The sequence below is a fragment of the Condylura cristata genome, unplaced genomic scaffold, assembly GCF_000260355.1.
Source record: "Condylura cristata isolate star-nosed mole 26May11 unplaced genomic scaffold, ConCri1.0 scaffold00006, whole genome shotgun sequence".
Lineage (NCBI taxonomy): Eukaryota > Metazoa > Chordata > Mammalia > Eulipotyphla > Talpidae > Condylura > Condylura cristata.
The window spans coordinates 4,170,557-4,195,816 of record NW_004567107.1 but is presented as its reverse complement, the minus strand read 5'-3'; the positions used below and the strand labels follow the sequence as shown (position 1 = coordinate 4,195,816).

General features: G+C 63.3%; 2 protein-coding genes across 5 annotated transcripts in view; one reads left to right on the top strand and one right to left on the bottom strand.

Annotated features, from left to right (window-relative positions):
- Positions 1-22,284, top strand: part of SPTAN1 (spectrin, alpha, non-erythrocytic 1) — a 48,598-nt gene extending 26,314 nt beyond the window's left edge. For 2 of the 4 annotated variants that reach the window (XM_012721317.1, XM_012721316.1), the window contains 34 exons: positions 119-223; positions 607-630; positions 1,053-1,088; positions 2,978-3,025; positions 3,627-3,718; positions 3,956-4,100; positions 4,180-4,361; positions 5,975-6,074; positions 6,207-6,404; positions 6,487-6,633; positions 7,271-7,374; positions 7,454-7,616; positions 7,980-7,994; positions 9,384-9,515; positions 9,760-9,897; positions 10,400-10,504; positions 11,764-11,972; positions 12,583-12,703; positions 12,854-12,975; positions 13,306-13,438; positions 14,802-14,900; positions 16,346-16,505; positions 16,820-16,896; positions 17,350-17,559; positions 17,818-18,114; positions 18,383-18,495; positions 18,668-18,685; positions 19,611-19,673; positions 20,789-20,843; positions 21,071-21,267; positions 21,338-21,391; positions 21,465-21,611; positions 21,682-21,829; positions 21,927-22,284. In XM_012721317.1, coding sequence (XP_012576771.1) covers positions 119-223; positions 607-630; positions 1,053-1,088; positions 2,978-3,025; positions 3,627-3,718; positions 3,956-4,100; positions 4,180-4,361; positions 5,975-6,074; positions 6,207-6,404; positions 6,487-6,633; positions 7,271-7,374; positions 7,454-7,616; positions 7,980-7,994; positions 9,384-9,515; positions 9,760-9,897; positions 10,400-10,504; positions 11,764-11,972; positions 12,583-12,703; positions 12,854-12,975; positions 13,306-13,438; positions 14,802-14,900; positions 16,346-16,505; positions 16,820-16,896; positions 17,350-17,559; positions 17,818-18,114; positions 18,383-18,495; positions 18,668-18,685; positions 19,611-19,673; positions 20,789-20,843; positions 21,071-21,267; positions 21,338-21,391; positions 21,465-21,611; positions 21,682-21,829; positions 21,927-22,052 — 4,083 coding nt within the window. In that variant the 3' untranslated portion in view covers positions 22,053-22,284. The remainder of the gene's footprint in view (positions 1-118; positions 224-606; positions 631-1,052; positions 1,089-2,977; positions 3,026-3,626; positions 3,719-3,955; positions 4,101-4,179; positions 4,362-5,974; positions 6,075-6,206; positions 6,405-6,486; positions 6,634-7,270; positions 7,375-7,453; positions 7,617-7,979; positions 7,995-9,383; positions 9,516-9,759; positions 9,898-10,399; positions 10,505-11,763; positions 11,973-12,582; positions 12,704-12,853; positions 12,976-13,305; positions 13,439-14,801; positions 14,901-16,345; positions 16,506-16,819; positions 16,897-17,349; positions 17,560-17,817; positions 18,115-18,382; positions 18,496-18,667; positions 18,686-19,610; positions 19,674-20,788; positions 20,844-21,070; positions 21,268-21,337; positions 21,392-21,464; positions 21,612-21,681; positions 21,830-21,926) is intronic. The other 2 variants (XM_004677276.2, XM_004677274.2) reach the window with 1 other exon arrangement.
- Positions 22,279-25,260, bottom strand: part of WDR34 (WD repeat domain 34) — a 12,130-nt gene continuing 9,148 nt past the window's right edge. Inside the window, 7 exon segments of the mRNA XM_004677894.2 lie at positions 22,279-22,577; positions 22,683-22,840; positions 23,058-23,290; positions 23,420-23,587; positions 23,945-24,054; positions 24,400-24,557; positions 24,879-24,988. Of these exon segments, the coding sequence (XP_004677951.2) occupies positions 22,339-22,577; positions 22,683-22,840; positions 23,058-23,290; positions 23,420-23,587; positions 23,945-24,054; positions 24,400-24,557; positions 24,879-24,988 (1,176 nt within the window). The 3' untranslated portion in view covers positions 22,279-22,338.

The following is a 25,260-nucleotide window of genomic DNA, read 5'->3' as shown; positions in this document are numbered from 1 at the left end:
CAGGGCTGGGGACTAGAAAAGCTAGCTGTTCCGTACTTAACACACAGAAAGCCAGAGCCCTATGCCCCTGCTTTTGCCTTGCTCCTCTGGTCTCATTATTGTGGTTTTTGCTTTAAAGGATCTGAAGGCCAATGAGTCTCGGCTGAAGGACATTAATAAGGTGGCTGAAGACCTGGAGTCGGAAGGGCTGATGGCGGAGGAAGTGCAGGCTGTACAGCAGCAGGTGGGCGTCGGCTCGCAGACCAGGCCTCTGGGCCGCAGGGGCGTACTGGTCCTTCCTGACCCTCCACTGCCCAACACGCCCTTGTCCATAGGACAGAATTGTGACCAGGAATGTCACGTCCTCTGTGGCTTAAAACGCTTTAGTCAGCTTCCGTGGGCCAGTGTCCTCACCTTCACACCTTGAGCCCATTAAACGCTGCAAAATGGCCCTTGTGTGTCGTTCATGTAAATGAAAATACCAGTCTCTAGTAGACTTTCAGGAAGCCCTTCAGCCCTCGGGGCCGGCCGTCTTTCTGTGTCTCTCCTGCGCCTTCAGGCTGGACTCGGTGGGCACTGCCGAGACGTGAGACTGTCTCCCGTAACCGCCACTCTTCTCTCTTGCAGGAGGTATACGGTGCGATGCCCAGGGTAAGTGCCAGGAGCGCCATGTGGAGCTTGGCTGAGGAGCAGCCCTGGGGAGGGAGTTAAGTCCAGTGCCTCCTAAGGATTTCCGTGTCCGGGCCTCACAGATGCCTCTCGTGTGAAAAGTCTCCAAACGTTTCTCAATTTGGTCTTTCTATGCTTTTTCTGCACTTTTGAAAAGTTGCCCTTTTCAAAATCCATGAATGTAACAGAAGTTGATAATGTTTTCATTTAACTTCCTCATTCTCTTTCGTACTGCATAAAAAGTTAGCTGCTGCCCCATCTGCTCGCCTCACTTCCCTTGGGCAGCTGGTGCTTGGGCCCAGCCAGCCAGCTTGGGTCACGGGGGGTCCACACCGCGCAGGGAGAAGGAAAGGTGGCGCCCGGCCGTGGGCCCTCACTTGCCCAAACCCCTCTTTCTGTGACAGGACGAAGCGGACGCCAAGGGCGCCTCCCCGTGGAAGGTAAGCCACCTCTGGGCGCGTCTCCGGCCTCGCGCCCTTCCCTGGCAAGCTGTTCTCAGAGTTCGCGCCTGTGTGAGCCTTTGGTGGTCTCTAGACGTGCTGGGGTGGATTTCTCCTGACATTACACGAAGCTGTTAGCTCTTAAAACAGGATGCTTGGTCCACAGCAGCAGAGTGTCCTGCTCAGACCTCCGGGTGTGCCGGGCCAGGCGTCTTTACCTGCGTTGCTGCCACAGGGCACTCGGCCAAGGCGGAGCTGTGTAGCCGGGCCTGGCCCGGCCCACCAGTGGATGCGCCCTCAAAAGGGCTTGGCCCTTGACTGGAAAGCTGACAGTGAAAAGGAAGGCAGATTTGCCTTCGTCAGCTGTCTAGCACCATCTCCTGCGGCCTAGGAAAGGCTCCGCAGAATGAAGCAGACCCTGAGAGGCTTTCAGGAAGGAGAGCGCTCCGGAGCCGTGATTCTGAGAACTCCTGGCCGGGCCTGACCAGGGCAGGCGCAGGCCTCTTCCCCAGCCTTGGCAGCACCAGTCCTGGGGCTGGTTGCCCAACGCACGACCCTGGCACCTTTTCTCCTGGCCAGGAGCGAATCAGGGCAGGTTCCTCCCTTCCCCGAGTCCACCCTCCTGAGACAGGAAGAAGATGCAAAAACCCAAAAACAAGAGACCCTCCCCACCACCCCTCCAGGGTGGCCGTCCTGACCTCAGCCCTCTAGAGGCCTGCTGCTGGCCTGCTTTCCCACCTACCCACCCGCGTCGCCCCCAGGCTGCTCCGCTCAGTAAAGAGACTAAATTTGGCTGGAGGGGAGAGGGGCTGACTTTTCCAGTTGATTCTGCTTTTCCCCTTTTCTCAATTTTAAATTTTCTCACAAAGTGAAATTTAATCATTGGTGACATGAATGGACAGCAGACTGCAACAGTTTTCCTGGTGGCCTAAGTATTTTTACAGAAACATACATCAGGTGGATTTATAAACACAAACACCTGGTCTGGAGGTGGTTGGTGCCCGGTGTCTGCCCTCCAGCCCTGTGCACGCCCACGCTGCTGACAGTGTTGGGGGCGAGTGCCTGCAAGCGGGTCACGACTGTCCTGTGTCCCAGGGCCTTTCAGATAAAACGAGCTGGGATCTGAGATCCAAGAGACGTTTATTTATCTTTTCTTACTTTTGTGTGTGTGTGTGTGTGTGTGTGTTTTAAAGATTTATTTATGCATACAGAACTAGTGTACAGGCCAGAGGTGCAAGAGGTGAGCGGATTCACCAGAGACAGAGTGGGGAGCAGGACAGGCAGACAGACAAAAGTGCACTGCTGAGGGGAGCAGCGGGCAGGTCAGAAGAGGTCTGCCACGCCCTGTGGGTCACTCCCTGGCCGGGGCTCGAACTCGTGCTGCAGTGGTTTCGGAGAGCTTCATAGTGTGGAGCTTTAACCCGTTGTGCCACCAGGGAGGGCCTGGGACATTTATTTTTGAAAGCAGCCACTACTGTATGAGAAAGTGCATTCACTGGCTTGCCCTTCCACCCTAGTCAAGGGGACAGTGTTCAGAAGCACAGTAGCCCAGTAACCACGCCTAGAAGCGAGCAATGGGTGTTTAATGACAGTTAAGTGATAGTCTCAGCCACCAGAATCTGTTAAATTGTGTCTTCCCGGCCGCTCTGTGGTCGGCTGTCCTTCTGTCCGAGAGGCGCTCTCACTTCTCACTGTGCGGAAAACAACCCTTGATCTGGGTCTGATTGTGCCCTGGGGCTCACTATTGTCTCTGCTCAGAATTTTGATGGTGATCCCTGTAAGACAATTTTGGTTACAATTGGGGCTTAATGGCACTTGCTTTTCAAATTTGAGCCGTAATTGGCAGACACTTGATTATTCTTGCTCTTCTGCTTTCCTCCCCTTCGTAGTCTGCTCGCCTGATGGTTCACACCGTGGCCACCTTTAACTCCATCAAGGTAAGAAACTGGTCCGCTCCCTGGCTGCTCTCTGTCTGCACTGGGTCTCTGTCCTAATCACTTGGGCACCTGTGCGCTTGGCACCTCCTCCTGGGTCTGGGGACAGAGCAGCTGTCCCGTGGCAGCAGCTGGCTTGGCCCCTCTCCCCAGGGGCCCTTGCCAGTCAATAGCAGAGCTGGTCTGCCCCGGCGTGCAGGGGCGTCTGCTCCAGAAGGCAGCCCATGCCTTTGTTGCTGCCTCACAGTGGAGGCTCGGCCTCCCTCTGGCCCCACGTGCTCGGTACTGGGACGCGTCCACTTGGCACTTTACAGAGCCAATGCCAGAGGCCGAGAGGGGTCAGGTAACTCACCTGCGTCTCTCCAGCTGCCTCGAGAGTGCCCTATTTTCTGGTGCTGGTAGGACTTTGGTGAAGGTCTGACTCTGGACTATTGCTGGAGTTGTGTGTTCGCCGTGTCCGCTAGGAAGGCAGGGAACAGGAATGACCTCGGCATACAGCTTTCAGGTGCAGCCTCCGGCGCCCTGGGCCTGCCGTGCTGGCGCGGGCTCACCTGGGAGCTGACCCGCACTCACCTGGGAGCTGACCCGCACTGTCGCCCTGCAGGAGCTGAATGAGCGCTGGCGGTCCCTGCAGCAGCTGGCCGAGGAGCGGAGCCAGGTGTTGGGCAGCGCCCACGAGGTGCAGAGGTTCCACAGGTGAGGGGCGGCCGGGCTGGGGGCTTCCCCACCAGTGCCTCAAGTGTGCGGGCGTCGCACGTGTGCTCGGGCCCCAGGAGCTCGCACGGCGGCGCTGCTGTGGGAGGGCCCACCTCGTCCTCTGGTGTGCTTGGGCAGCCCCACAGCGTTCTTGTCCGCTGAGTAAGACACACCTGCTCGGCCTGTGGTCACGGCAGCTGTTTCGGCATTTACTAACCGGAGGCGTCTCACCCGCAGAGATGCTGACGAAACCAAAGAGTGGATCGAGGAGAAGAACCAGGCTCTGAACACAGACAATTATGGCCACGACCTGGCCAGTGTCCAAGCGCTGCAGCGCAAGCATGAGGGCTTCGAGCGGGACCTCGCGGCGCTCGGCGACAAGGTGGGAGATGCCACGACCCCGGCGGAGCCGCCCATGAGCCAGCTGAGCTGAGCACCCTGTTGCTTGCTTCTTCCCACAGGTCAATTCCCTTGGGGAGACGGCCCAGCGCCTGATCCAGTCCCACCCTGAGTCGGCAGAGGACCTCAAGGAAAAATGCACAGAGCTGAACCAGGCGTGGAGCAGCCTGGGGAGGCGCGCCGACCAGCGCAAGGCCAAGCTGGGCGACTCCCACGACCTGCAGCGCTTCCTCAGCGACTTCCGGTGCGCGCGGCTCCCGGGCTGCGGGTCGCAGCGCCTTCGCTTCTCGCGCCGCACTCTGCGTGGGCCCTCAGCCCGCCGGGCCCAGCTTCCGCTCCAGCACGCACACAGCCCTCCCCTGCTGCCAGGCAGTTTCTCAGACTTAGTAACTTTCATTTCCTGGATATGGAACTTAGTTTTTCCGTGAACTTGCTGTATGTAGAGAAGTTTGAGGACTGCAGAGATGTCGTAAGAACAGTGTATTTCACTTGTCAGCTGTTAGCTTTCCGTGATGTTGCTGCGTATGTTTATTTTGTCTTTCTGACCCACGTGAACATAGGTGGCAGGTACGTGGGCTTTATACTGTAGCTACTTCAGCATGGTTGTGTGTCTCCCAGGACAAGGGCCTGATCCTGTGGGCTGCCTCTCCATCAGCACCCTGAGAAATCTGCCCTGACACAGAAATCTGCTCTGCCAGTTAGTGGTGGAGACGCAAGGCTCCTCGCCTGTGGCGATAGTGCACATGTGCTTGCCACACTCCAAGCTCGTGGCCTCCCTGCAGGACCCTGCAGTCCTGTTGGGACTCCTTGTTGGCCAAAGTGTCACAGAGCAGCATGTGGCTGGAGGGCAGTGTCCCAGCCATGCCGCGCCCCCAGCATCCTGGGTGTGCACCCAGCACCGATTGTGGGACCCGCCAGTAGCTGAGAAGTACCAGCAGGCCCGGTCGTCGTGCCTCCTCCGGTCAGGTGTATCTCCACCCTCGGCATCTTCCTCTCGCGACAGGCACGGGTCAGAGTCCAGGACGGTGGTACTGCAGGGGATGCCGTGACCGGGCGCCTCGCCTGACCCGGGGCTGCTCTGCGTCCCTCCCAGGCCGTTCCAAACGTGCCTGATGGGCCCACTTGGGAGAGGCACTTGCGTGGTTTTGTGCTGCTGCTCAGGGTCATGTGTGAGTGTGAGCCAGGGCCCAGGCAGGAGTAGGGAGATGATTTTTTTCCCCCTGCACACACTTCTGGGAGGCGGCCCCATTGGGCTACTCTGTTGTTTCTTTCTGTTGAGGTGAGGTCACAGCACAGAGAACCATTTCGAAACGTTCCGCCCACTCAGTGGCTCTCAGCACGTTTAGTGTCCGCCACCCTCTGGCCAGCAGCTGGGACCAGTCCCGCTCTCTGTGGGTGATCCCCCGGAGCCATGACACTCCCACCCCCTCATGGAGCCTGTTTCGGCGTCTGGATTTGCTTAGTCTGCGTGTCTGTGGAAGGCAGCAGAGGACGGGGCTAGCACTCGCTGGTTCTCATGCCTTTGTCCAAGGACACCCGCATGCAGCTGACCAGAGTGCAGCAGAGTTGGGCTGTCCAGCCTCGCTGCTGAGAGCGATGTTTCCACTGGACACTGGGAGACTTGAGCCGTGCTGGCGGTCTGTCTGTGCTAGCTCAGTTTTAGGGTGAGAAGATCTTAGTAGCAAGACTGTTTTCTTGAGGAGCTTTTGGTTTTCCTCAGTAGTATGAACAAGAGGCCTTGAAACCCTTTTGGTCAGAGATCCAGCCCCGTTCTGTAGATTAACTGCTGTAAAGTTCCTAGGCTAGGCAGAAGGCCAGATAACGTAACAGCCGCTCCCCCATGGGTCTGGTTTCTAGGGACCTCATGTCTTGGATCAATGGCATACGAGGGCTGGTGTCTTCAGACGAGCTTGCCAAGGACGTCACCGGAGCCGAGGCTTTGCTAGAGCGACACCAGGTGGGTAGCCCCGTCTGCGGTGGCTCTTCTGGGCAGATGGCGGCCTCAGCCCTCTGCCTTTGCTGTGTGTCACAGTGCTGCTGGAGCAGACGACCACGGCCAGCGGCCTCATGCCTTCCCTCCTCTTGGCAGGAACATCGGACAGAAATTGATGCCAGGGCTGGCACTTTCCAGGCATTTGAGCAGTTTGGGCAGCAGCTGCTGGCTCATGGGCACTATGCCAGCCCAGAGATCAAGGAGAAACTGGATACCCTCGATCAAGAGCGTGCCGGCCTGGAGAAGGCCTGGGCCCAGCGCAGGATGATGCTGGATCAGTGCCTCGAGCTGCAGGTGCGTGAGCGCGGCCAGGGCTCCGGCTCCCGCCGGGGTCAGCTGCCACAGAGCTGTCCTCTCACCTGCGTCCCTCCCCCAGCTCTTCCATCGGGACTGCGAGCAGGCGGAGACCTGGATGGCTGCCCGGGAAGCCTTCCTGAACACCGAGGACAGGGGGGACTCGCTGGACAGCGTGGAGGCCCTCATCAAGAAACACGAGGACTTCGACAAGGCAATCAACGTGCAGGTGAGGCCTTTGCCCCTTTCCGTCCGAATCTGGGTTTTTCCAGGTCTCCGTCAGCCCTCGCTGGTTTTTCTCCTTTCCTGTCCTGTTCGTGACCCGGTTGTCTGTGCAGTTGAGCTCGGCAGCTTCCTTCAATTAAAACTCTCGGTGTCGAGGCCACCGCAGTGAGAGGCGTGTTATGTCTCCACGGAAAAGAAGGGCGCGCACTGGAGAGCCTTCTCGACCTCACATGTAAACACTGGTTTCCTGAGGCTTCGATGACAGGTCACGGGGGAAACACCGGGAAGACACAGGGTGGGGCATGTGAGGGACACGCCACCCGCTCGGCAGGCTGCGAGGCTGTGCTTGCCAGCCGTCTTGCTGAGGACCCAGCAGCCGCCTCTGAAGCCTCAGTTTTCTGTGACAGCGACGGGTGTCCTAGCTTTGGCCTTTCCCCCGTGTGACCCGGAATCTTCTGGTTAAACTACTCAAGTAATGATTGAAATCAGACTTTCCTCTGGCTTTTTACTCTCCGCTTCTACAGTGTCAGTGTATTCTGATCCTGTCACCGCAGTTCTCAGTCGCCAAGTAACTGTTCTTGGCGCTGCCACCCGGTGGGGCGCCGCCTCACGCCTCACCCTCTCGCTCTGTCTGCCGGCAGGAGGAGAAGATCGCTGCCCTGCAGTCCTTTGCTGACCAGCTCATCGCAGCCGGCCACTACGCCAAAGGCGACATCGCCAGCCGGCGCAGCGAGGTCTTGGACAGGTGGGTGCCGCGCAGGCCACACGCGTCCGTGCGAGAGCCCGGCCTGTCGGCTTCACCCTGTGCGGCCTCTCGTTCCCAGGTGGCGGCGTCTGAAAGCGCAGATGATCGAGAAGAGGTCCAAGCTGGGAGAATCTCAGACCCTCCAGCAGTTCAGCCGGGATGTGGACGAGATTGAGGCCTGGATCAGCGAGAAGCTGCAGACGGCTAGTGACGAGTCGTACAAGGACCCCACCAACATCCAGGTGAGCGGCCGAGGCTGCCCGGCCTCCGCAGCAGCTGTGCCCTTGAGTAGGATTCACTGAGAAAAGCTGCCCCGCAAGGCGAGTGTGGCTGTGAAACCATGTCCGCCTGTCTGTGGTGAATCCAGTGAACGTGTTTCAACAAGCTAAGCCAGGGACGAGCCCCCCCGAAACCTCGGAGCCAATCAGAGTTGCTTTCCCGGCGTCTCTGTTGAAGCCATGTGGCCCCGGGGGGGCTGTGGTGGCCCCTTCTGCTCACGGCCCGGTGCCGAGCTTCCCAGGGGAAGTGGCGGCAGAGTGAGTGTTGGCTGGCATGTGTGTTCTGTCTGTATACTGAACTCTTGTTATTTTAATCTATTTTTGTAGCTTTCCAAGCTGCTGGTAAGTTTTTTCTTGTTATTTAAAGAGTCTTAGTTTAACGAGCTGTGGTCCGTCTGTCCTTCTGTGTAGTCTTGTCACTGTCTTCGCCCACCCCTCCATCTCTAATCACCCTCACATCCATCAAGTCCCGCGGGATGTGGCTTGCTCTCGTATTAGCCTGCCGCCCTCGGTCCCCTCCTCTCCCAGTTTATCTTGGGCAAGTTCTGTACAATGTTTGATTTGGGGGGCAGTAATTGCTTGCTTCCAAGTGGTGCTTGTCACCACTTGCTCTGCATCTTGCGTAGGCCGTGGGCCTTAGTGGCCGAGGGCCAGGGCTGCGTTGCACACCAGTTTGTGTCCCGAGCGCCAGTCCCCGGGCGGGCCAGCTGGAGGGCTCAAGGAGGCAGGCTGTCTGCATCCGGTCCTAAGAGCAGACGGGTAGGAGCTAAGGTAGAAGCTAGCATTACCCAAGGGTGAGAAAGGGGCTTTCCAAATGTAGCTCAGAAGTCACTTACATGCATGAAGGGTGACCCGGAGGGGGAGCAGACAAGGACCCAGGAGCGTTGTCGGGACAGCTGGGTGCCGCTCGGTGGGGCGGGCTGCCGGGGTGGCCTCAGCGGCTCCTCCTTGGCGGTTGCTGCCCCTGAAATGAAACATTTGCTGCAGAAACCTTCCCCGACTCTACTTCTTTTTCCTTTCGGCTCTTTTCCCAAGTAACTCCCTCCCCTGCGGCCCCGCATTTCTCACCCAGAGCTGTGCCACGGCTGTGTCCTTGCGTCTGCCCTGTTGTGGGTCCCTAAACCATAGCAGCCCTTGGCATCGGGCCCAGCTTTCTCCCAGTCCTTCCTTTTCCTAGCAAAACCAGATTCCTCCCCATAGTAGGGAGGATCACATCCTGGGGTTTGGGTTAATGGCAGCCGCCAGATACCATGCCAGCAAGGGCCCCGTGTGGGTGGGCAGCGGCCTTCACACAGGCTTCATGTTGGTGCTTCCTCAGATGTCGGGGTGGCCACACTGCGTTTGCAGAGCTTTGTCCGCTAGCGAGCAAGCTGTGGGTGCAAACTGATGTGACATAGACTCCAAACTGCAGTTGGCTGTCACCATCCTCTGCAAATTGTTAGGACATCTCCGGGCCTCACTCCCTGACGCTGCTTCAGGGATTTCCTCAGTTCACCTGCTCCCGAGCTGGCGTATTTCCCTTCCCCTGGCGGAGCCTCCTGCTGAGCTCCCCAACAACTCATCCCCACAGCAGTGCAAAAAACTCTTGGATGGCATCTCATGAAAAATCGACACTTACCCCCAGTTCTTGAAGTTTCACTGCCACTCCCTTCCTTCCAAGAGAGAATTCCCTTCTCCTGACAAACAGACCTAGTAGGACCTGGCTTTAAAAGGTGGTTCTGGGTCTTCCAGAGCAAGCACCAGAAGCACCAGGCCTTCGAGGCAGAGCTGCATGCCAACGCTGACCGGATCCGGGGGGTCATTGACATGGGCAACTCCCTCATCGAGCGCGGGGCCTGTGCGGGCAGCGAGGACGCCGTCAAGGTATGGTCCACTGGCTCCTGTCGTCCTGGCCAGGAAGAGGGGGACCGGTTACATTCAGCCTTGATGTAGACGGGAAGTAAAATAAGCATGAGAAGATTCGGGGCATGATGAGTGGGGAGCACCAGTGGGAAGGGCCCCAGCTGTGTCGCCCAGTGTCTCAGAGAGTCCCCCAGCCTGCTTCGGGGGGGGGCTGCTTCGGCGGGGGGCTTCCTCTGGCGCCATCTGCAAAGGCTCCCTCCCCCAGGCCCGGCTGGCTGCTTTAGCTGACCAGTGGCAGTTCCTGGTGCAGAAGTCAGCTGAAAAGAGCCAGAAACTAAAAGAAGCCAACAAGCAGCAGAACTTTAACACCGGAATCAAGGACTTCGACTTCTGGCTCTCTGAGGTGATGTCGCCCGGCTTCCCCCTCCCCTGTGGGGCGGTAGGTCTGTCGGCCCAAACTCTGAAGGGGCTCCCAGGCCTGCTGACAGGAAGCCTCCGCAGACGTGCGGGTCGTGTGCTCTGGGGACACGTGAGCGGGCCGTGACTGTTTAGGCAGCGGTGACTTGGGGGGCTCCGGGGGGGTGCAGTTGAAGGACCAGTAGGCATGTGGTGGGCAGGACCCATGCATCTGCCAGGTGGCGGCCGAACAGCAGGGAGTCGGCGCCAGGGCGCCTTCTCCCGGGTCTGGAGGCGGGAAGAATGGGGCCCTGGGGCCCGCTGCCGCCGGCTGTGCACGTTGCCGCGTGCCGGCTCTGCGCCTGCCCGCAGATCCGGCCACATGGGCATCGCAGCAGTTAGCACTTGCGGTGGACGCGTCCACATCTGTCCAAGTGGGGACTGGGGACAGCAGGGGCGTGCTGGGCTTTGCAAAGCTGAACTGCCCCTGCTGTGGTGTCTCGCTGCAGGTGGAGGCCCTGCTGGCCTCTGAGGATTACGGCAAAGACCTGGCTTCTGTGAACAACCTGCTGAAGAAACATCAGCTGCTGGAGGCAGATATCTCTGCCCACGAGGTGAGGGCAGGCGTGCGGCCCGCAGCGAGCGCTTGCACAGGCGCCGGGTGCGTGTGGGGAGGCGCGTGCGTGCTGCAGCTCGCGGTGTGTCTGGTCTGGGGACGGGCCTTGTGCCGTCCGGACACAGCACAGCTTGGGACGCCGGTTTGGCAGTTTCACCAGTATTCAACGTGGGGCTTTTTCTCAGTTAAATGTTTCAAGTTTGATTTGAAAGGGCTGCCCGCGCGCTCTGCTTCCATTTCTGTGATCGTCTCAGACCAACGGGAGAGGCAGAGACAGGAGAGGTTGCAGGAGTCGCAGCGACACCTGAGTCGGCACTGGGGGTGGTTCCGTGAGTCTCCACATGCACTAACGGTGCACGGAGCTCCGTGTCCCACACTCGGACCCTACTGGGGGCCTCGTGCGTGGCCTGGTACAGACACCGCCTCACACGGAGAGGAGGGGGCGGCCGCCACGCCACGCTGACTCAGTCTCCCTCCCGCAGGGATGAGTTGTGGACTCTAAAATGCTCTCGGTTTTCTATATACTGTTTACCATCAAAACCCACGACTTTGTCTGAGACTTCAGGTCACTCTCGTCCCCACACGTGATGTCACGGTCACTTGGAAACGTTGGTCTGTGGGTCCCACAGGTCTCCTGCACGCCTCAGACTCAGCTGGCCACGTCACACCCGTGCCGATGGGGCAGCTGGGGGGAGGTGGATGCAGATTTCCCAGAATTCTAAGTTGTTCAGGAAATGTGGGCTTTTGTCATAAGTGATAAACTTTGATTTCTTTAAAGTGACAGGTTTACTTTAGAGCCCAGCCTAAAGTTTGCTGAGAAGGAGCAGTCTGACTGATCGCAGTGCCTGCTGGCGGGTCTTCTGAGGAGAGGCCGATGGGCCGCGGCCGTGGCGCTCGGCTCGGGCAGCGCCTCTCCCACCCCCGCGGCGCTGGGGCGCCTCTGCTCGATCGGCAGCCGCTCAGTCATGCCGCCCTCCCTCAGCGCCAGGGCCCCTCTGAGTGCCTGGCCAGAGCTCACTTGGGGCGGCGAGCCCCGCCCTGAGCGAACCGTAGGCGCCGCCCCTCCACACAGCCAGGAGGCAGGCGACAGCTCCCCAGAAGGAGTTCCATGTTCCAGAAGCACGGTCCACTGCTACTTGGGGAGCATTGGCGCTCCGCACAGGCAAAGCTCAAACCAGCCGGTCTCCGAGTCCTCGTTTCCCAGCAGATACTCGGGACACCTGGATTTCTCACCTCTCCCATCATGTCCCTGCCCAGGACCGCCTGAAGGACCTTAACAGCCAGGCAGACAGCCTGATGACCAGCAGTGCCTTCGACACCTCCCAAGTGAAGGACAAGAGGGACACCATCAATGGTCGCTTCCAGAAGATCAAGAGCATGGCAGCCGCCCGCCGAGCCAGGCTGAACGAGTCCCATCGCCTGCACCAGTTCTTCCGGGACATGGATGATGAGGAGTCCTGGATCAAGTATGTGCACCTGGGCTCAGGCCAGAGGCTTTAGTGGGGGGAGCTGGGCCCCCAGGGCCTGAGGGTCAGCCGAGAGGTCCGGGCCACCGGGCCTTGGTGGCAAGTGGCTGTGGTGGTGACACTGGGAGGGGACGGGTGTCCCTGCGCCCACACCGCTGAGAGGAAGGCGCCCCTCGCTGGAAGGACGCCTGCGCTTGGGGAAGAGCAGTTCCGGGGGGTTGGCTTGGCTTGTTCTTCAGGTACTGAGCTCTCCTTCCACCGAAGGTTCCAGTCTGCCTCTCAGTTAATGTAGCATGCAAGGCCTTTTAATTCTGCACTTCTTAAAAAAAAATTCCGTCAGCTCCATCACATTTTCCTGTGTGTTTGGTGAAGGCAGGTAGGTGGGGCCAAGCCACCAGCACCTCCTCATGTGGCTGCTGCGCAGTGTGGGCTCCCAGGCACGTGGCGGATGCCACTGATGGAGCCTTGGGTTCCCGAGTCTGGCGGGCATCGTCCTGGACATTCGTGGCAGTGGGTGAAGGGCACCATGGGGGCTCAGCGCACTGTGTTGGCCAAGCCTCTCCTGCTAAAGTGGTGCCGAGATTGACCGCCGCCCACCCACGTCATCCAGGGAGAAGAAGCTGCTAGTGAGCTCTGAGGACTACGGTCGAGATTTAACCGGCGTTCAGAACCTGAGGAAGAAGCACAAACGGCTGGAGGCGGAGCTGGCTGCGCACGAGCCGGCCATCCAGGTGAGCGGGCGCGCGGGGCCTTCTGTTGCCGAGGCCTCCAGTGTTGCGACCCCTCGTCCCAACCCAGAGAGGAGGAGGTCTGAATTTGATGTCGAGGCCTTTCCTTGGAATTCAGCAGTAGCTGTTCATCAAGTCCTTTTTGACCATCAGGGCGTCCTGGACACCGGGAAGAAGCTGTCTGACGACAACACCATCGGGAAGGAGGAGATCCAGCAGCGCCTGGCGCAGTTCCTGGAGCACTGGAAGGAGCTGAAGCAGCTGGCGGCAGCCCGGTGAGCTGCCCGTGCGGAGCGCGCGTCCTGCCGGGGGCGGGGTGGGGGCAGCGGGCCACACCTCTCCCAGGCCGCCCCCGAGGCTGCGGCTCCTCCCGGCATCCTGGGTCCGGCCGGCCTGCCCCGGTGCACCTCTCGCAGGCCTGTATTGAGCTGGGCTCCTGGTGTGCGTCCGAATCGACAGACGGTTCCGGATTCCATGTCTGCTTTGTGTGACGAGAGGCTTGACGGAGCCACTCACACCCACTGTCGTCAGGAGTGGGCAGCTCGTGTTAACTCTCCGGGGCCGGCTTAGGCGTCACGGCTGAGTTTGTTGTCTCCTGCCGTCAGGGGTCAGCGACTGGAAGAGTCCTTGGAATATCAGCAGTTTGTAGCCAATGTGGAGGAGGAGGAGGCCTGGATCAATGAGAAGATGACCCTGGTGGCCAGTGAAGACTATGGGGACACCCTTGCTGCTATCCAGGTCAGAGCGCCCGGGTGCTGCTGCTTCCTGCACCCACTGTCCCATTCCTGCCTGTCCACTCAGGGCCAGGCTCCCCCGGAGACCGCAGCGCCCGCAGCCAGGACCGCTGCTCGTTGCTCGTGACAGGTGTGGGCAGAGCTGGCCGGGCTCTGCGCTCGGGTCGGGAGCCCGGCCTCAGCCCGAGTAGTGTTAGCGTCGGCAGAGACGCTGTTTGTCCCAGCGGCTGCCAACGCCACGTACAACAGACCGTGTCTTGGGCACTAGAAGTTTACTGTCTTACAGTCTAGAGGTTAAAAGTCTGCGATCGAGCTGCAGACAGGGCCTGGCCTTCTGAAACGCCCCGAGGAGGGGCCGCTGCCTCTCGCGGCTCTCCCGTCACGGCTGCTGCTCGGCTCCTGCCTCCCGGGGCGCCCCTGCGTGTCTGTGTGCAGAGCTCCTGCCTCTTTTCAGGACATAGTCACGTTCAGTCAGGCCCAGTCAGGCACAGTCAGGCCCAGTCTAAGATGAACTGGACTCACCTGCAGAGACCCCCTTCCTCCCTTCCCGATGCCAGAGGTTATAGCTTTTATCTACCATTTAGGGGCATGTTCACCCCCCGACATGCTCCCCAAACTGCAGCATTTTTCCCGTGGCTGGGAGTTGAGGGCGTCCCTGGCACAGCCGCGTTCAGGCAGCAGTGCGTGATGGGATCCTCTGGCCACCGCTGGCTGGGCCACTCCGCCCCTCCAGGAGGCCTCACTCTGCACAGGTTCACCCGACCTACGCAGCGGTCAGCGGTCAGCAAGGCTAGAGCTGCCGGGTGTCCCATCGCTTAGCCTCAGGTGCCCCCCAGGGCCTTCTCCCTGCCTTCTGTTGGCCAAAGCAGTCACAGGAGCCCTGGATCCCTGGGGGGACGGTTGGACTCTCAACCTATGGGGTGGAGGTGAAGGGGCAGCTGCCCCTCGTGGTGAGACGCTGGCGAAGATGACCCCTGGCTGCGGGGGCAGAGTCTGTCCTGGGGGTCAGGGTGGCCTCAGAGTCAGGCCGCTCACCGCCGCAGGCGCGACTACTGTCCTTGGCGGGGTCGAGGCAAACTCGGCACTTGAACAGCTGAGGAAGGGAGGTGTCACCGTCCTTCAGAATGCTCCAGGCCAGACCCCAGGCAAAGTGTCGTTTTGCTGGTGTTTATCTGAGACTTGTGTTGTGCTCGCTGGCCTGTGAGGGGGCAGAGGGCGCTGTACTGATCAGCTAGAGCTGGGCCCGCCCCTCACCCACAGCCGGCTCCTCTGGCCGCCCCCGGTCTCACGGCAGGCGTGTTTCTGCCCCGTCCCATCTCCATCCCACTGAGACACAGGGCTCAGTGCAGGCCTCGCCTTCCCTCCAGGGCTTGCTGAAGAAACACGAAGCTTTTGAGACAGACTTCACCGTGCACAAGGACCGGGTGGGCGACGTCTGCGCTAACGGACAAGACCTCATCAAGAAGGTGAGTCTGCGTGGGGCCGTGCCCGCCCGTCTCCACGGGCACCTGCAGGCTCTCCTCCTGGGCAGCCCCAAGTGCCCGCCCGCCGCCCTTCTGGCGCGTGGCCCCAGAGGAGAGAGAGGTGCCAGCTGCTTGGCTGTTGCCCTTAGAGCTGTTCTAAGTTTAAGAGGAGCGCCTCCCTGCGGCCCTCCGGTGACACGGCCCCACCCAGAGTGTGCGTCTCTTAGTTCAGCTGAGATGTTTCAGATGACAAAGATAGTAGAGAGTACAAGTAAGCAAATCATAGAATCCCCGTGGCCTGCCACCGGAGACCAGCACTGCAGAGCTTTCTCGCATCTTGTGGGTCGTGGCCCCCAGCCGCCTGGCGTGGCTGCCTGTGACACCGGCCTGCCCGGCGCCGCTTCCCTGGTGTGAGCGGGGCGGACGGAGCTGCGGCTTCCTCCTCTGCCTGGTGTCATGATGAGCCCCTCGTGTCCAGGAGAACCTCAAAATTCAAAGTACAGCTCTCTGACGAGCTACGGGGGCTGCCCGGAGCGAGCGCGCCAGGCCTGACGCCAGCTCTGGCCACACACGGCCCAGCCCTCGCAAAGCGGAAGCCTGTCCACTCAGAGGCCAGCACCTCACTGTCCTCAGGGCATTTTAAAAATGAGTCTGCTAAAAGTCCTGGGTTTGGTCCCATCACATAGCTCTGAGGGGCAAAAGCAGGACAGAGTCCGCGGTGCTCTTGCCAACAGGGAGGCTGCCCCCGGCCTTCAGTGACCAGAGGGGCCGCCCAGTCCCTGGGCACAGGGACAGATGCTCAGTGCAGGGCAGACTCCTCACGGCTGTCATTTCCTGTCGCCCACACTTGTAAACAAGATTTCTGGGAATTTGAGAGATGACGGCCTGCAGATGGGGTTGGGGCGGTGGGAGTGCGGCTTTGCCTTGCCTTGGGCCGGGTGAACAGGTGAGCGTAACCTCAGACAGACCTGGGCGGCCGCGGGGCTGCCCCAGCGCGTGCCCACTCCGGGCCTCCTCGGCAGCTCTACGCGGGCTCGTGTGTTCACGTGGGCCAAGTCGGGGCTGAGGCCGTCGCCGCCTGCGGTGTTCATTGACGTGCGGCTGAATCTCTGCTCTGGGCATGTTGGAGTAGGCGGATTTGGGCGTTCTCACCTGTTTTTAAGCTTTCTCTAATTTTTTGCTATCAAAATTCACAACTGACAGCTGCACTGCAGCACTGGCACTTCCGCACATTCCTCATTGTCTCCCCAGCAGGTCCCGTCAGGGGAAGGGCCGTGCCACCCTTGTCAGGAGGTCAGCGACCTCTCCCTCGGATGCACCTGGACACGCCGGCCACTGTTCTTCCCTGGTGGAGGGCAGGAGGCTGACGGTGCCACCAGAGAACAGCCGCCCAGCAGGGCCCACAGCGGAGGGGACAGCCACTGACCAGTCTACTTCTCCCCACGCAGAACAATCACCACGAGGAGAGCATCTCCTCCAAGATGAAGGGCTTGAACGGCAAAGTGTCAGACTTGGAGAAAGCCGCGGCCCAGAGGAAGGCGAAGCTGGACGAGAACTCGGCCTTCCTGCAGTTCAACTGGAAGGCCGACGTGGTGGAGTCCTGGATTGGTGAGCGCTGCTGGTCTCCCCACCCCGAGATGAGGCCTGAACTGCTGCAGGCACAGGAGACGCGTAGCTGCGCTGGGGGGCGCTTTGGCCACTGCCCATAAGTAGCCCCTGAGCCGCATCGGGGCGGACAGCAGGACTCTGCCGAGCACTGGGGAGGGGGGCCCGGGGCCCCGGCAGGAGCCAGCTGAGGGCAGCTCAGGGCCACTGTTGGTGCTGCTGGGCTTCAGTGTGAAGCCACCCTGCCCCTCGGCGCCCTGCCTGCTCGCCTGGCGGCACCGAGAGCCGTGCTCCAACTCCCGCGCTTGGCTTTCAAGGTGAAAAGGAGAACAGCTTGAAGACGGACGACTACGGCCGGGACTTGTCGTCTGTCCAGACTCTCCTTACCAAGCAGGTCAGTGGGGGTCGCTTCGCTGGTGGCTGACACCCCCTCTCAAATGCCACTTCCCGGCAGGTGGCTGTGGGCAGCATCTGAGACCACGACCGGTTCCCTTCCGGCCACACGGCCTCCAGGCCAGGTCCCCATGCTGCAGCCGCAAGACGGGCCTGGCCAGTTTCCAGCAGGCAGGGGGACGGGACAGGTCTCGGGAGCGACAGTCTGATGAGCTAGGTCCAGTCTCGAAGGGTGGACTGAATGGGTCGCCTCTCTCAGGCAGAGAGGGTGGGGAGCCCAGTGCCCCAGTCTGTCTGGAGTGTGGGGTTGCTGAGGGGGAGGCAGTGGCCAGTGGCGGCCAGCTGAGGAGACGCCGCGAGTGTTGGTGACCGTCTGGCTGGGCAGATGCTGGTACCATCTGAGCTGAGGCAGCCAGAGTTCAGGCTGCAGATCGCTTCTCGCTCTTTGTTCCAGGAAACCTTTGATGCCGGCCTGCAGGCCTTCCAGCAGGAGGGCATTGCCAACATCACTGCCCTCAAAGACCAGCTGCTGGCCGCCAAGCACATTCAGTCCAAGGCCATCGAGGCCCGGCATGCCTCCCTCATGAAGAGATGGAGCCAGCTTCTAGCCAACTCAGCCACCCGGAAAAAGAAGCTGCTGGAGGCCCAGAGTCACTTCCGCAAGGTGAGGGCGGCCCGCAGGCCGGCGCGCCGACTCGGCTGCGTTCTGCGTTCTCTCGGCGCTGGATCTGATGCGGCCCGGAGGCCACTGGGGCCACAGAGAATGCCCTGGCCTTTGGGGGGCCTTCCGAGGCCCCTGGGATGGGGAGAGGACGGAGGGGCTCGCAGACGGCGAGGGAGGAGCAGACAGGGAGCCCAGCCACACCCGTGCTGCCCCCTCCTGCCCAGGCCTCGCAGCGGCCCCCTGCCCCTCTGTGTGCAGGTGGAGGACCTCTTCCTGACCTTTGCCAAGAAGGCCTCGGCCTTCAACAGCTGGTTTGAGAATGCAGAGGAGGATCTGACAGACCCCGTGCGCTGCAACTCCCTGGAGGAGATCAAAGCCCTGCGCGAGGCCCATGACGCCTTCCGCGCCTCCCTCAGCTCGGCCCAGGCTGACTTCAACCAGCTGGCCGAGCTGGATCGCCAGATCAAGAGCTTCCGCGTGGCCTCCAACCCCTACACCTGGTTCACCATGGAGGCGCTGGAGGAGACCTGGAGGAACCTACAGAAGATCATCAAGGTGCCCTTCCCCCACCCACACCTGGCCCGCCAGCCCCTCCCTCCTTGCCTGGCCGGTCTGGAGCAGCGGCCATGGGGGGCGCCCCAGAGCCTGTCTGGCGGCCCCCACCCCGCCCCGCCGTCCCCGATCTAGTGCAGTTCTCGTCCTGTTGGACTTCAGAGAACCGCCTGCCCCTCCCGCGTTCCGGCCGCGGGTCAGTTCCCGAGGTGGCGCCCGCACCTGCCCCGGGGTGGGCCAAGGGTGACGGGCGCTGCCTCCTGGGCCCCAGGAGCGGGAGCTGGAGCTGCAGAAGGAGCAGCGGCGGCAGGAGGAGAACGACAAGCTGCGGCAGGAGTTCGCCCAGCACGCCAACGCCTTCCACCAGTGGATCCAGGAGACCAGGTGCCGCCTGCTCCGGCTGGGGCCGGACGAGGGAGGGCGGGGCCGGGCGCTGCACCTGACAGCCGCCCGCCCGCCCGGCAACGTGGCTGATGTCCTGTTTGTTCTCTCTTGCCCCTGCCCCCGCCGCCGCCGCCTCTACGGGACGCCCCCGGCCTGGCTGACCTCACCGCAGAACGTATCTCCTCGATGGGTTAATATCGTCTTATTTCTCGGGCCCGTGGTGTGGTGTCTCGTGTGCTTTTCCTCCGCCCCGGCCCCCGTGGTCTGGCTTGCCGAGGATCCTAGGATGGGCTTCCTGCCCCCCGCTGCTGCTGCTCCCCCAGAACAGCCTGCAGTCTGGGGAGGGGAGCCACTCCCACCTTGTTCCCATCCCAGGGGCGCCCTCAGGTCAGGGGTGTGGTCACGCCAGAGGCCAGAGCCAGGGCCTCCACCGTGCTTGCTCCACGGCCGGATGCTGCCGGGCTCCCCGGCCTCTGCCTTCCCAGTGTCCTCTGGGACCACACGCAGGAAGCAGGAAGCCAGTGTTTAGGGGCCTCCCCTGGCGGGGGGAGGCAGGTATGCTTTGCCCTTACAGAAAGCAGAGGTGCCAGGGCTGCCAAGTGATGCCGACAGGGCTCGGGAGGAGCCCGAGGAGTAGGGCTGCCTGCCCTGCGCCAGGCCCGGGCCGCTGTCCAGGCTGCCACCTCAGCACTCTCCCAGGCCCACCTCGGGCCGGGGCGGGGCAGCCGTGGCTGAGGCGCGCCCTCCCGAGCCTCTGCAGGCCGGTAAATGGGGGTCTGGGGGCAGCGGGAGAAGGCTGTTGCCACAGCCGGCCACGCTGGCGGGACCCGGGGACCGCAGCTTCCCGCCTGAGCCACCCTGGCGTCCCCACCCCTCCCGCGCCCCCAGCCTGGGTCTCGTCTCTGTCTCCGGGAGGCGCCATGCTCCCGCCGTGTGCTTCCTCCCCAGCCCTGTCCAGCACGCGCTGACCCCAGGCTGCCCGTCCCGGCGGGTGGCCACGGCTCCACGTCCGCCAGGTCCCCGCCTGCGCGCCGCCAGCCCGGGCCTGTGGTGTGTCTGTCTCGTGTGCTCGCTCCGCCTCTGGTGTATTCATTTGGTTTCTTTTCTCTGACTAGCATAGCGTATCGTCGGGTCATTCGTGTCTATCAATATGAAGTTGGGGATGATCTGTCTGGAAGGTTCTTCTCCTTATTTCTCTCTTACCTCACTGTGGTTTACCGATGCACTCTTGACTTCCCCAGGCGGCTCCGCTTTCTGACTAACCCACCACCCTCGGCCGCTTGGGAAGAGGGGTCTGTCCCCCTCCCACTGCACCTGCACCCAGCCTCCTGCCCCAGGCCCCGGGGGTGCTTTCCCTGGGGACGTGGCGTGACTGTGAGTCTGATCTGCGGGGGTAGGAGGAAGCCCAGTGCTTGCCTTGCCAGAGCACCTTGAACTTGGGGAGCCAGCATAGCTAACCCTGGCTTGCTGGCTGTCCAAGGGTAGTTTGGGGCAAATGGGGGTTCCCGGGAGGCTGAGCCAGAACCCCACCGTGGACACACGCAGTGTGACTTGTCCTTCACGTAACCCCAACTCTGTTGTCTTCGTTCACTGGTGCCTTCTGTGACCGCGCACTGTCGTGTCGGGGGCTGGGGGCTCCAGAGCCCGGCTGCCCTGCGGGGCCCCGACGGGCGCGGCGCTGACTGTCGCTAGCTCCTTGGCGGCTGGATCCGGGGTCAGGCACAGCCACGGCCCCCTCTGGACAGCGGCAGCCATGCTCAAAACCCGTCGGGGCATGCTCTCAGCACACCCGTCGGGGTACCTCCCAGTGGCCGTCACGCTGGCATGTGGCTTCCTTCCTCAGGAACCTGCTGGAGACCCAGGGGTTTCCAGGGCCAGCCGGCACCTCTCACCTCGCCTCCCCCAGCCCCCCCCCCAGGTGGCGGGTGGCACAGGGGCTCCTGCGGAGGGCAGTCAGGCCCCAGCCTCTCTGTTCCCTGGGGAAGCGGACACTGGCTCCTAAGGCCCCCTGCCCCCAGGCCAGGCTTGCTCAGGCACATGTCACCCGCTGGGCCTGAGGAGTCACGTGGCAAAGGGTCCTGGCCTGGGAGCAGGGTCAGCGGGGCTGTGCCACCTCGGGCCGCAGCTGCCAGGCCCTCCCTGGCTCCCATGGCCACTTAGAGGGAGCTGGTGGGCGGCACCCCTTCTGTAAGGAGCGGGAGGCCGCCCGGCACCGGTCTACCTGACAGCGCAGTATTCCGGGTTCGGGGCCTGCCGCCATCAGGCCGTCCGCTCACTGCGCGTCTGTGTCTAGGTCCTGCATGGTGGAGGAGTCCGGGACCCTGGAATCCCAGCTGGAAGCCACCAAGGTGAGTGCGTGAGGCAGGCAGAGGTGGCTGGCGGGGTCCCCTCGCGTCGGCTCCAGGGTCCCCGCCCCGTCGCCTGGCTCTGTGGCCGCCGAGTTTGGGGCTCCTCTGTCCAGGGTAGTGCTCCCTGCGGGTCGGCGCCCCTTCTGCTCTGTGGCTGGCCGCACCGAGGTCGCCCGCAGGCGCCCAGGCGAGAGCCGGGCCCCACACCCCTTTGCCTTCTCCCACAGCGCAAGCACCAAGAGATCCGGGCCATGAGAAGTCAGCTCAAGAAGATTGAGGATCTGGGCGCCGCCATGGAGGAAGCCCTGATCCTGGACAACAAGTACACGGAGCACAGCACCGTGGGCCTGGCCCAGCAGTGGGACCAGCTGGACCAGCTGGGCATGCGCATGCAGCACAACCTGGAGCAGCAGATCCAGGCCAGGTGGGCCCGGGGCCCGGCGGGACGGGCCTGCTGTGGGGCGGGAGGCGGCGCTGACTGTCCTCCCTCGCAGGAACACGACGGGGGTGACCGAGGAGGCCCTCAAGGAGTTCAGCATGATGTTCAAGTAAGTGCCCAGGCCCTCCCCGGGGAGGCGGCAGCCACGGGCCGGCTGCTGAGCTGCCCGGCTTGCGCCACAGACACTTCGACAAGGACAAGTCCGGCCGCCTGAACCACCAGGAGTTCAAGTCCTGCCTGCGCTCGCTGGGCTACGACCTGCCCATGGTGGAAGAGGGGGAGCCCGACCCCGAGTTCGAGGCCATCCTGGACACCGTGGACCCGAACAGGTGAGCTTCGGGGCAGCCCTGGGGCCCCTCCGCACCCAGCTGCCCCTTCACGGCGCCCGCCTCCCCCCAGGGACGGCCACGTCTCCCTGCAGGAGTACATGGCTTTCATGATCAGCCGCGAGACGGAGAACGTCAAGTCCAGCGAGGAGATCGAGAGCGCCTTCCGGGCCCTGAGCGCCGAGGGCAAGCCCTACGTGACCAAAGAGGAGCTGTACCAGGTGCGGCGCGTGCCCTCTCCCCCGCGTGGGCGGCGCGCTGGGGCGCGCTAGGGCGCGCTGGGGCGGCCGGTGACGCTGCCGCCTCGCCTCGCCCCAGAACCTGACGCGGGAACAAGCCGACTACTGCGTGTCCCACATGAAGCTCTACGTGGACGGCAAGGGCCGCGAGCTCCCCACCGCCTTCGACTACGTGGAGTTCACCCGCTCGCTCTTCGTGAACTGAGCCCGGCCCCGCCGCTCGCTGCATGTCGCTGTGCCCCCCGCGCCCCTGAACCTGCTTCGCTCTGGGTAAGATGGCGCCGCCCGCCGCCCCGTCCAGTCGCCGCGGCCCCGCAGCTGTGGGCGCCCCCGGTGGAGCCAGCGCGCCGTCCGGCTTCGCGGAAACCTGAGCGTTCCCACCCCCGCCCCCCAACTTTGTTTCCATGTATAAGACAAATAAATGATGCTCCCCAAAAGCTTGTCTTCACTTCATTCAGCTCCACACACACAGCGCGGCCGCGCCCCCGGCCTCAGGTGGCCACCTCGGCCGCCAGCCGGTCCAGGGCCTCCACCTCGCGGGCCCCCTGCTCCGTGAGCTCGGAGCTCAGCTGCCACACCCTCACCGCGCCCTCGGCGTCGCCGGCCGCCAGGAGCTGGGGCTGCTGGCCGTTAAACTCCAGACAGTAGACCGGGCTCTCGTCCTGGGTCTGCCGGACGGAGACCGTGGGCCTCTGGGCGCTCCGCTGGAGGTCAAACAGCTGCACGTCCCCTTCAGGGACAGGCGTGGGTCAGAGGCCGGCCTGGCGCTCCCCGGGCGGCTCCGGGAAGGCTGGGCCCGTCACCCGCAGGCCGGCGCCCAGGGGCCATGTCCTACCTTCTCCAGAGGCGGCGGCGAACACGAGCGGGCGCACGGGGGACCAGCGCACAGCGAACAGGTACTTGCGGGACAGCTGCAGGGAGGTCAGGGGCTGGGCCTGCAGCATGGAGTACAGGCGCACGTGGCCGTCGGTGCCCGCGCTCAGGAAGAGGTTCCTACGGCGAGCGGGGAGAGCCGGGGCCTGAGTGCCCGTGGGGCGGCCGAGGCTCCGCCAGACGCCGCCCCACCCCGAAACCTGGGGCCAGTCCTCGGCCCGGGCCCCGCAGGACCAGGGCTCGTGGGGCAACCTGGGCGGCTCCGCGGCACGGCCCTCCCCTCTGCTGGTGCCACCGTGCCAACGGTGGCCCGGCCCCAGGCCAGGGCCTTGCCTACCTGTGGAAGGGGGAGCAGCTCACGGAGTAGATGGGCCCCCCGTGGGGGGAGAAGCTGAACTGCGCAGGGGCCCTCAGGGGCACAGAGCTGGGCAGCCGGGTGAGGGCGGCCTCCTCCGCTGCCAGGGAGCACTTGAGCGGGAAGCCACCTTCCGTGCCCACGACAAAGACGCTGGGGTCGAAGCTGGAGAAGGCCACCGCCGTGGCGCCCACCTGGGTCTCCCCGCGGAGGGGCTGTGGAGTCACGGGCAGTCGTGGGCGCCAGTGGACACCGGACCCTTAGAGCCCACCCCAGGTCCAGCTCAGTGGCCCCCGCAGGCCTGCCCGTCCACCCGGGCTGGCCGCGGCCTCAGCCCCACGCACCTTCTTGAGCTTGGTGTTGCGCGGGAGCTGCTGCACCGCCAGGGCGAAGCCCCCCGTGAGGTGCAGCCGGCCAGCCCCGGCCCCCTGCCAAAGCAGCACCTTGCCGTCGGTGGCCACGCTCAGCAGCTGGAAGCGGTGTCCGTGCCGGGGCGCCGCCAGCCACAGCACCTGGGAGGAGCGCAAGGCCAAGGGGTCCAACAAAGCCAGGTGCCCCCCCCCAGGACACCAGGGGACAATTCAGGGGAGGCCTAGGGGCCAGACTCGTTCTCGGGGCACAACTGGAGGGTCCCCCGGGCCCCCCCGCAGCTCAAAGGAGGCTGGGGTGGGCTGGGCCCTAGGTGACTCACGCCCTGGGAGCCGAGAAGGCAAAGCAGCCGCCCGGCCACCCGCACTCCCCAGGGCAGTGCCAACTGGCTGCCTTCTCTCCTGCCCTGCCCTGCCCTGCCCTGCCCCAGTGGCAGGCCCAACGGCCAGCTGGGGCCTGCCAAGGAGCGGGGGCCAGCCGCCCCCACCCCAGGCTCTGACCTGGCACACTGGATCCGTGTGCGTGTCGTCGGTCAGTCCTGTGCGCCAGAGCAGCGGGTCCTCGGGACGGCCGGTGTCCCACACCAGCACCTCGCCGCTGTACAGGCCCCCTGCGGGACGGAGGGCTGAGCAGGGCAGACCCGCCCAGCAGCCCGCTCCCACCCAGCACCTGCCCGCGGCCCCGGAGGGGTCCAGAGACAGCTCCCTGAGGACCGGCCCCAGGCGGCGGTCCTGAGGCCGCTGCCGGGCCAAGGGGCTCTGCAGCCCTGCACCCGTCCTCCTCCTGCCCCCCCCCCCACAGCACAGCACCTCCCGTGCCCAGCCTGCCCTGTGCTGCCCCCTCCTGGCCGGCCGCCGCTCTGCCTGGCCGGCACCTGGCTTGGGGCCCTCAGCACCTACCGGGCCAGGGCTGAAGGCCCAGTGCAGTCCGGCCCCTCTGCAGACCGGCCACTGACCTGCGATGTGGGACGGCTGCGTGGGGTGGAAGGCCAGGCACATGACGGCGCTGGGCACCTCCACCACCGCCGAAGGCTGCCGGGGGTGCAGGCCGCGCCGGTCCAGGTTCCAGGCGCACACGAAGGACTTGAGGGTGCTCCAGTCCCCGTCATCCAGCCTGCACAGGAGGCACAGGCCTCGCTCCGCCCGCTCCTGACCCACCTCCGCCCCCGGGCCCACGCAGGCCTAAGCAGCAAGCTCTGCCAGGGCACCACCCCCAGGACAGGGGCCCCGGGAGCCAAGGACGGGCCGACGCCATGCCAGGGTAGGGGGACCCCTTGGCCACATCAGGGAGCAGCTCATGGCATGAGGCAAGGAGGAAGGCAGAGGGGAAGGCAGGCGAAGCAAGTCCTGGGCACCGGCCCCTCCCTGTCTGCCAGCCGGTGCCAGCGCGCCCAGGAGCCCGAGGAGCTTCCCTGCCAGACACCCGCCCGCGCACCGGCCGTAGGCACAGGCCACCACGGAGCCGGTGGTGTTCCAGGACACGCTGGTCACGTGCAGCCCCTGCGCCTGGGCCGGCGGGTAGCCCAGAGTGTGCAGGCAGGTCACCTGCGAGAGACAAAACGCCACCCGTGAGTCCCAGTCTACCCAGCAGGGAGCCCGTGGCCACAGCAGCCACGGGCCTGGGCCGGGAGCCCTGAGCCGTCACGCCCACCGCCCTAGCCCAGGGGACGCGCCAGAGACCCGCAGGGACAGAGGCAGAGACGGCTGGGGCGGCGCCCGGAGGCTCTGGCTTTGGGGAGAGCTCGGGGCCACGGTGACCCTCAGCAACGGTGGGGGTGCCGTGAGGCCACAGGGACTCCCCCCACACAGGGAAGGCT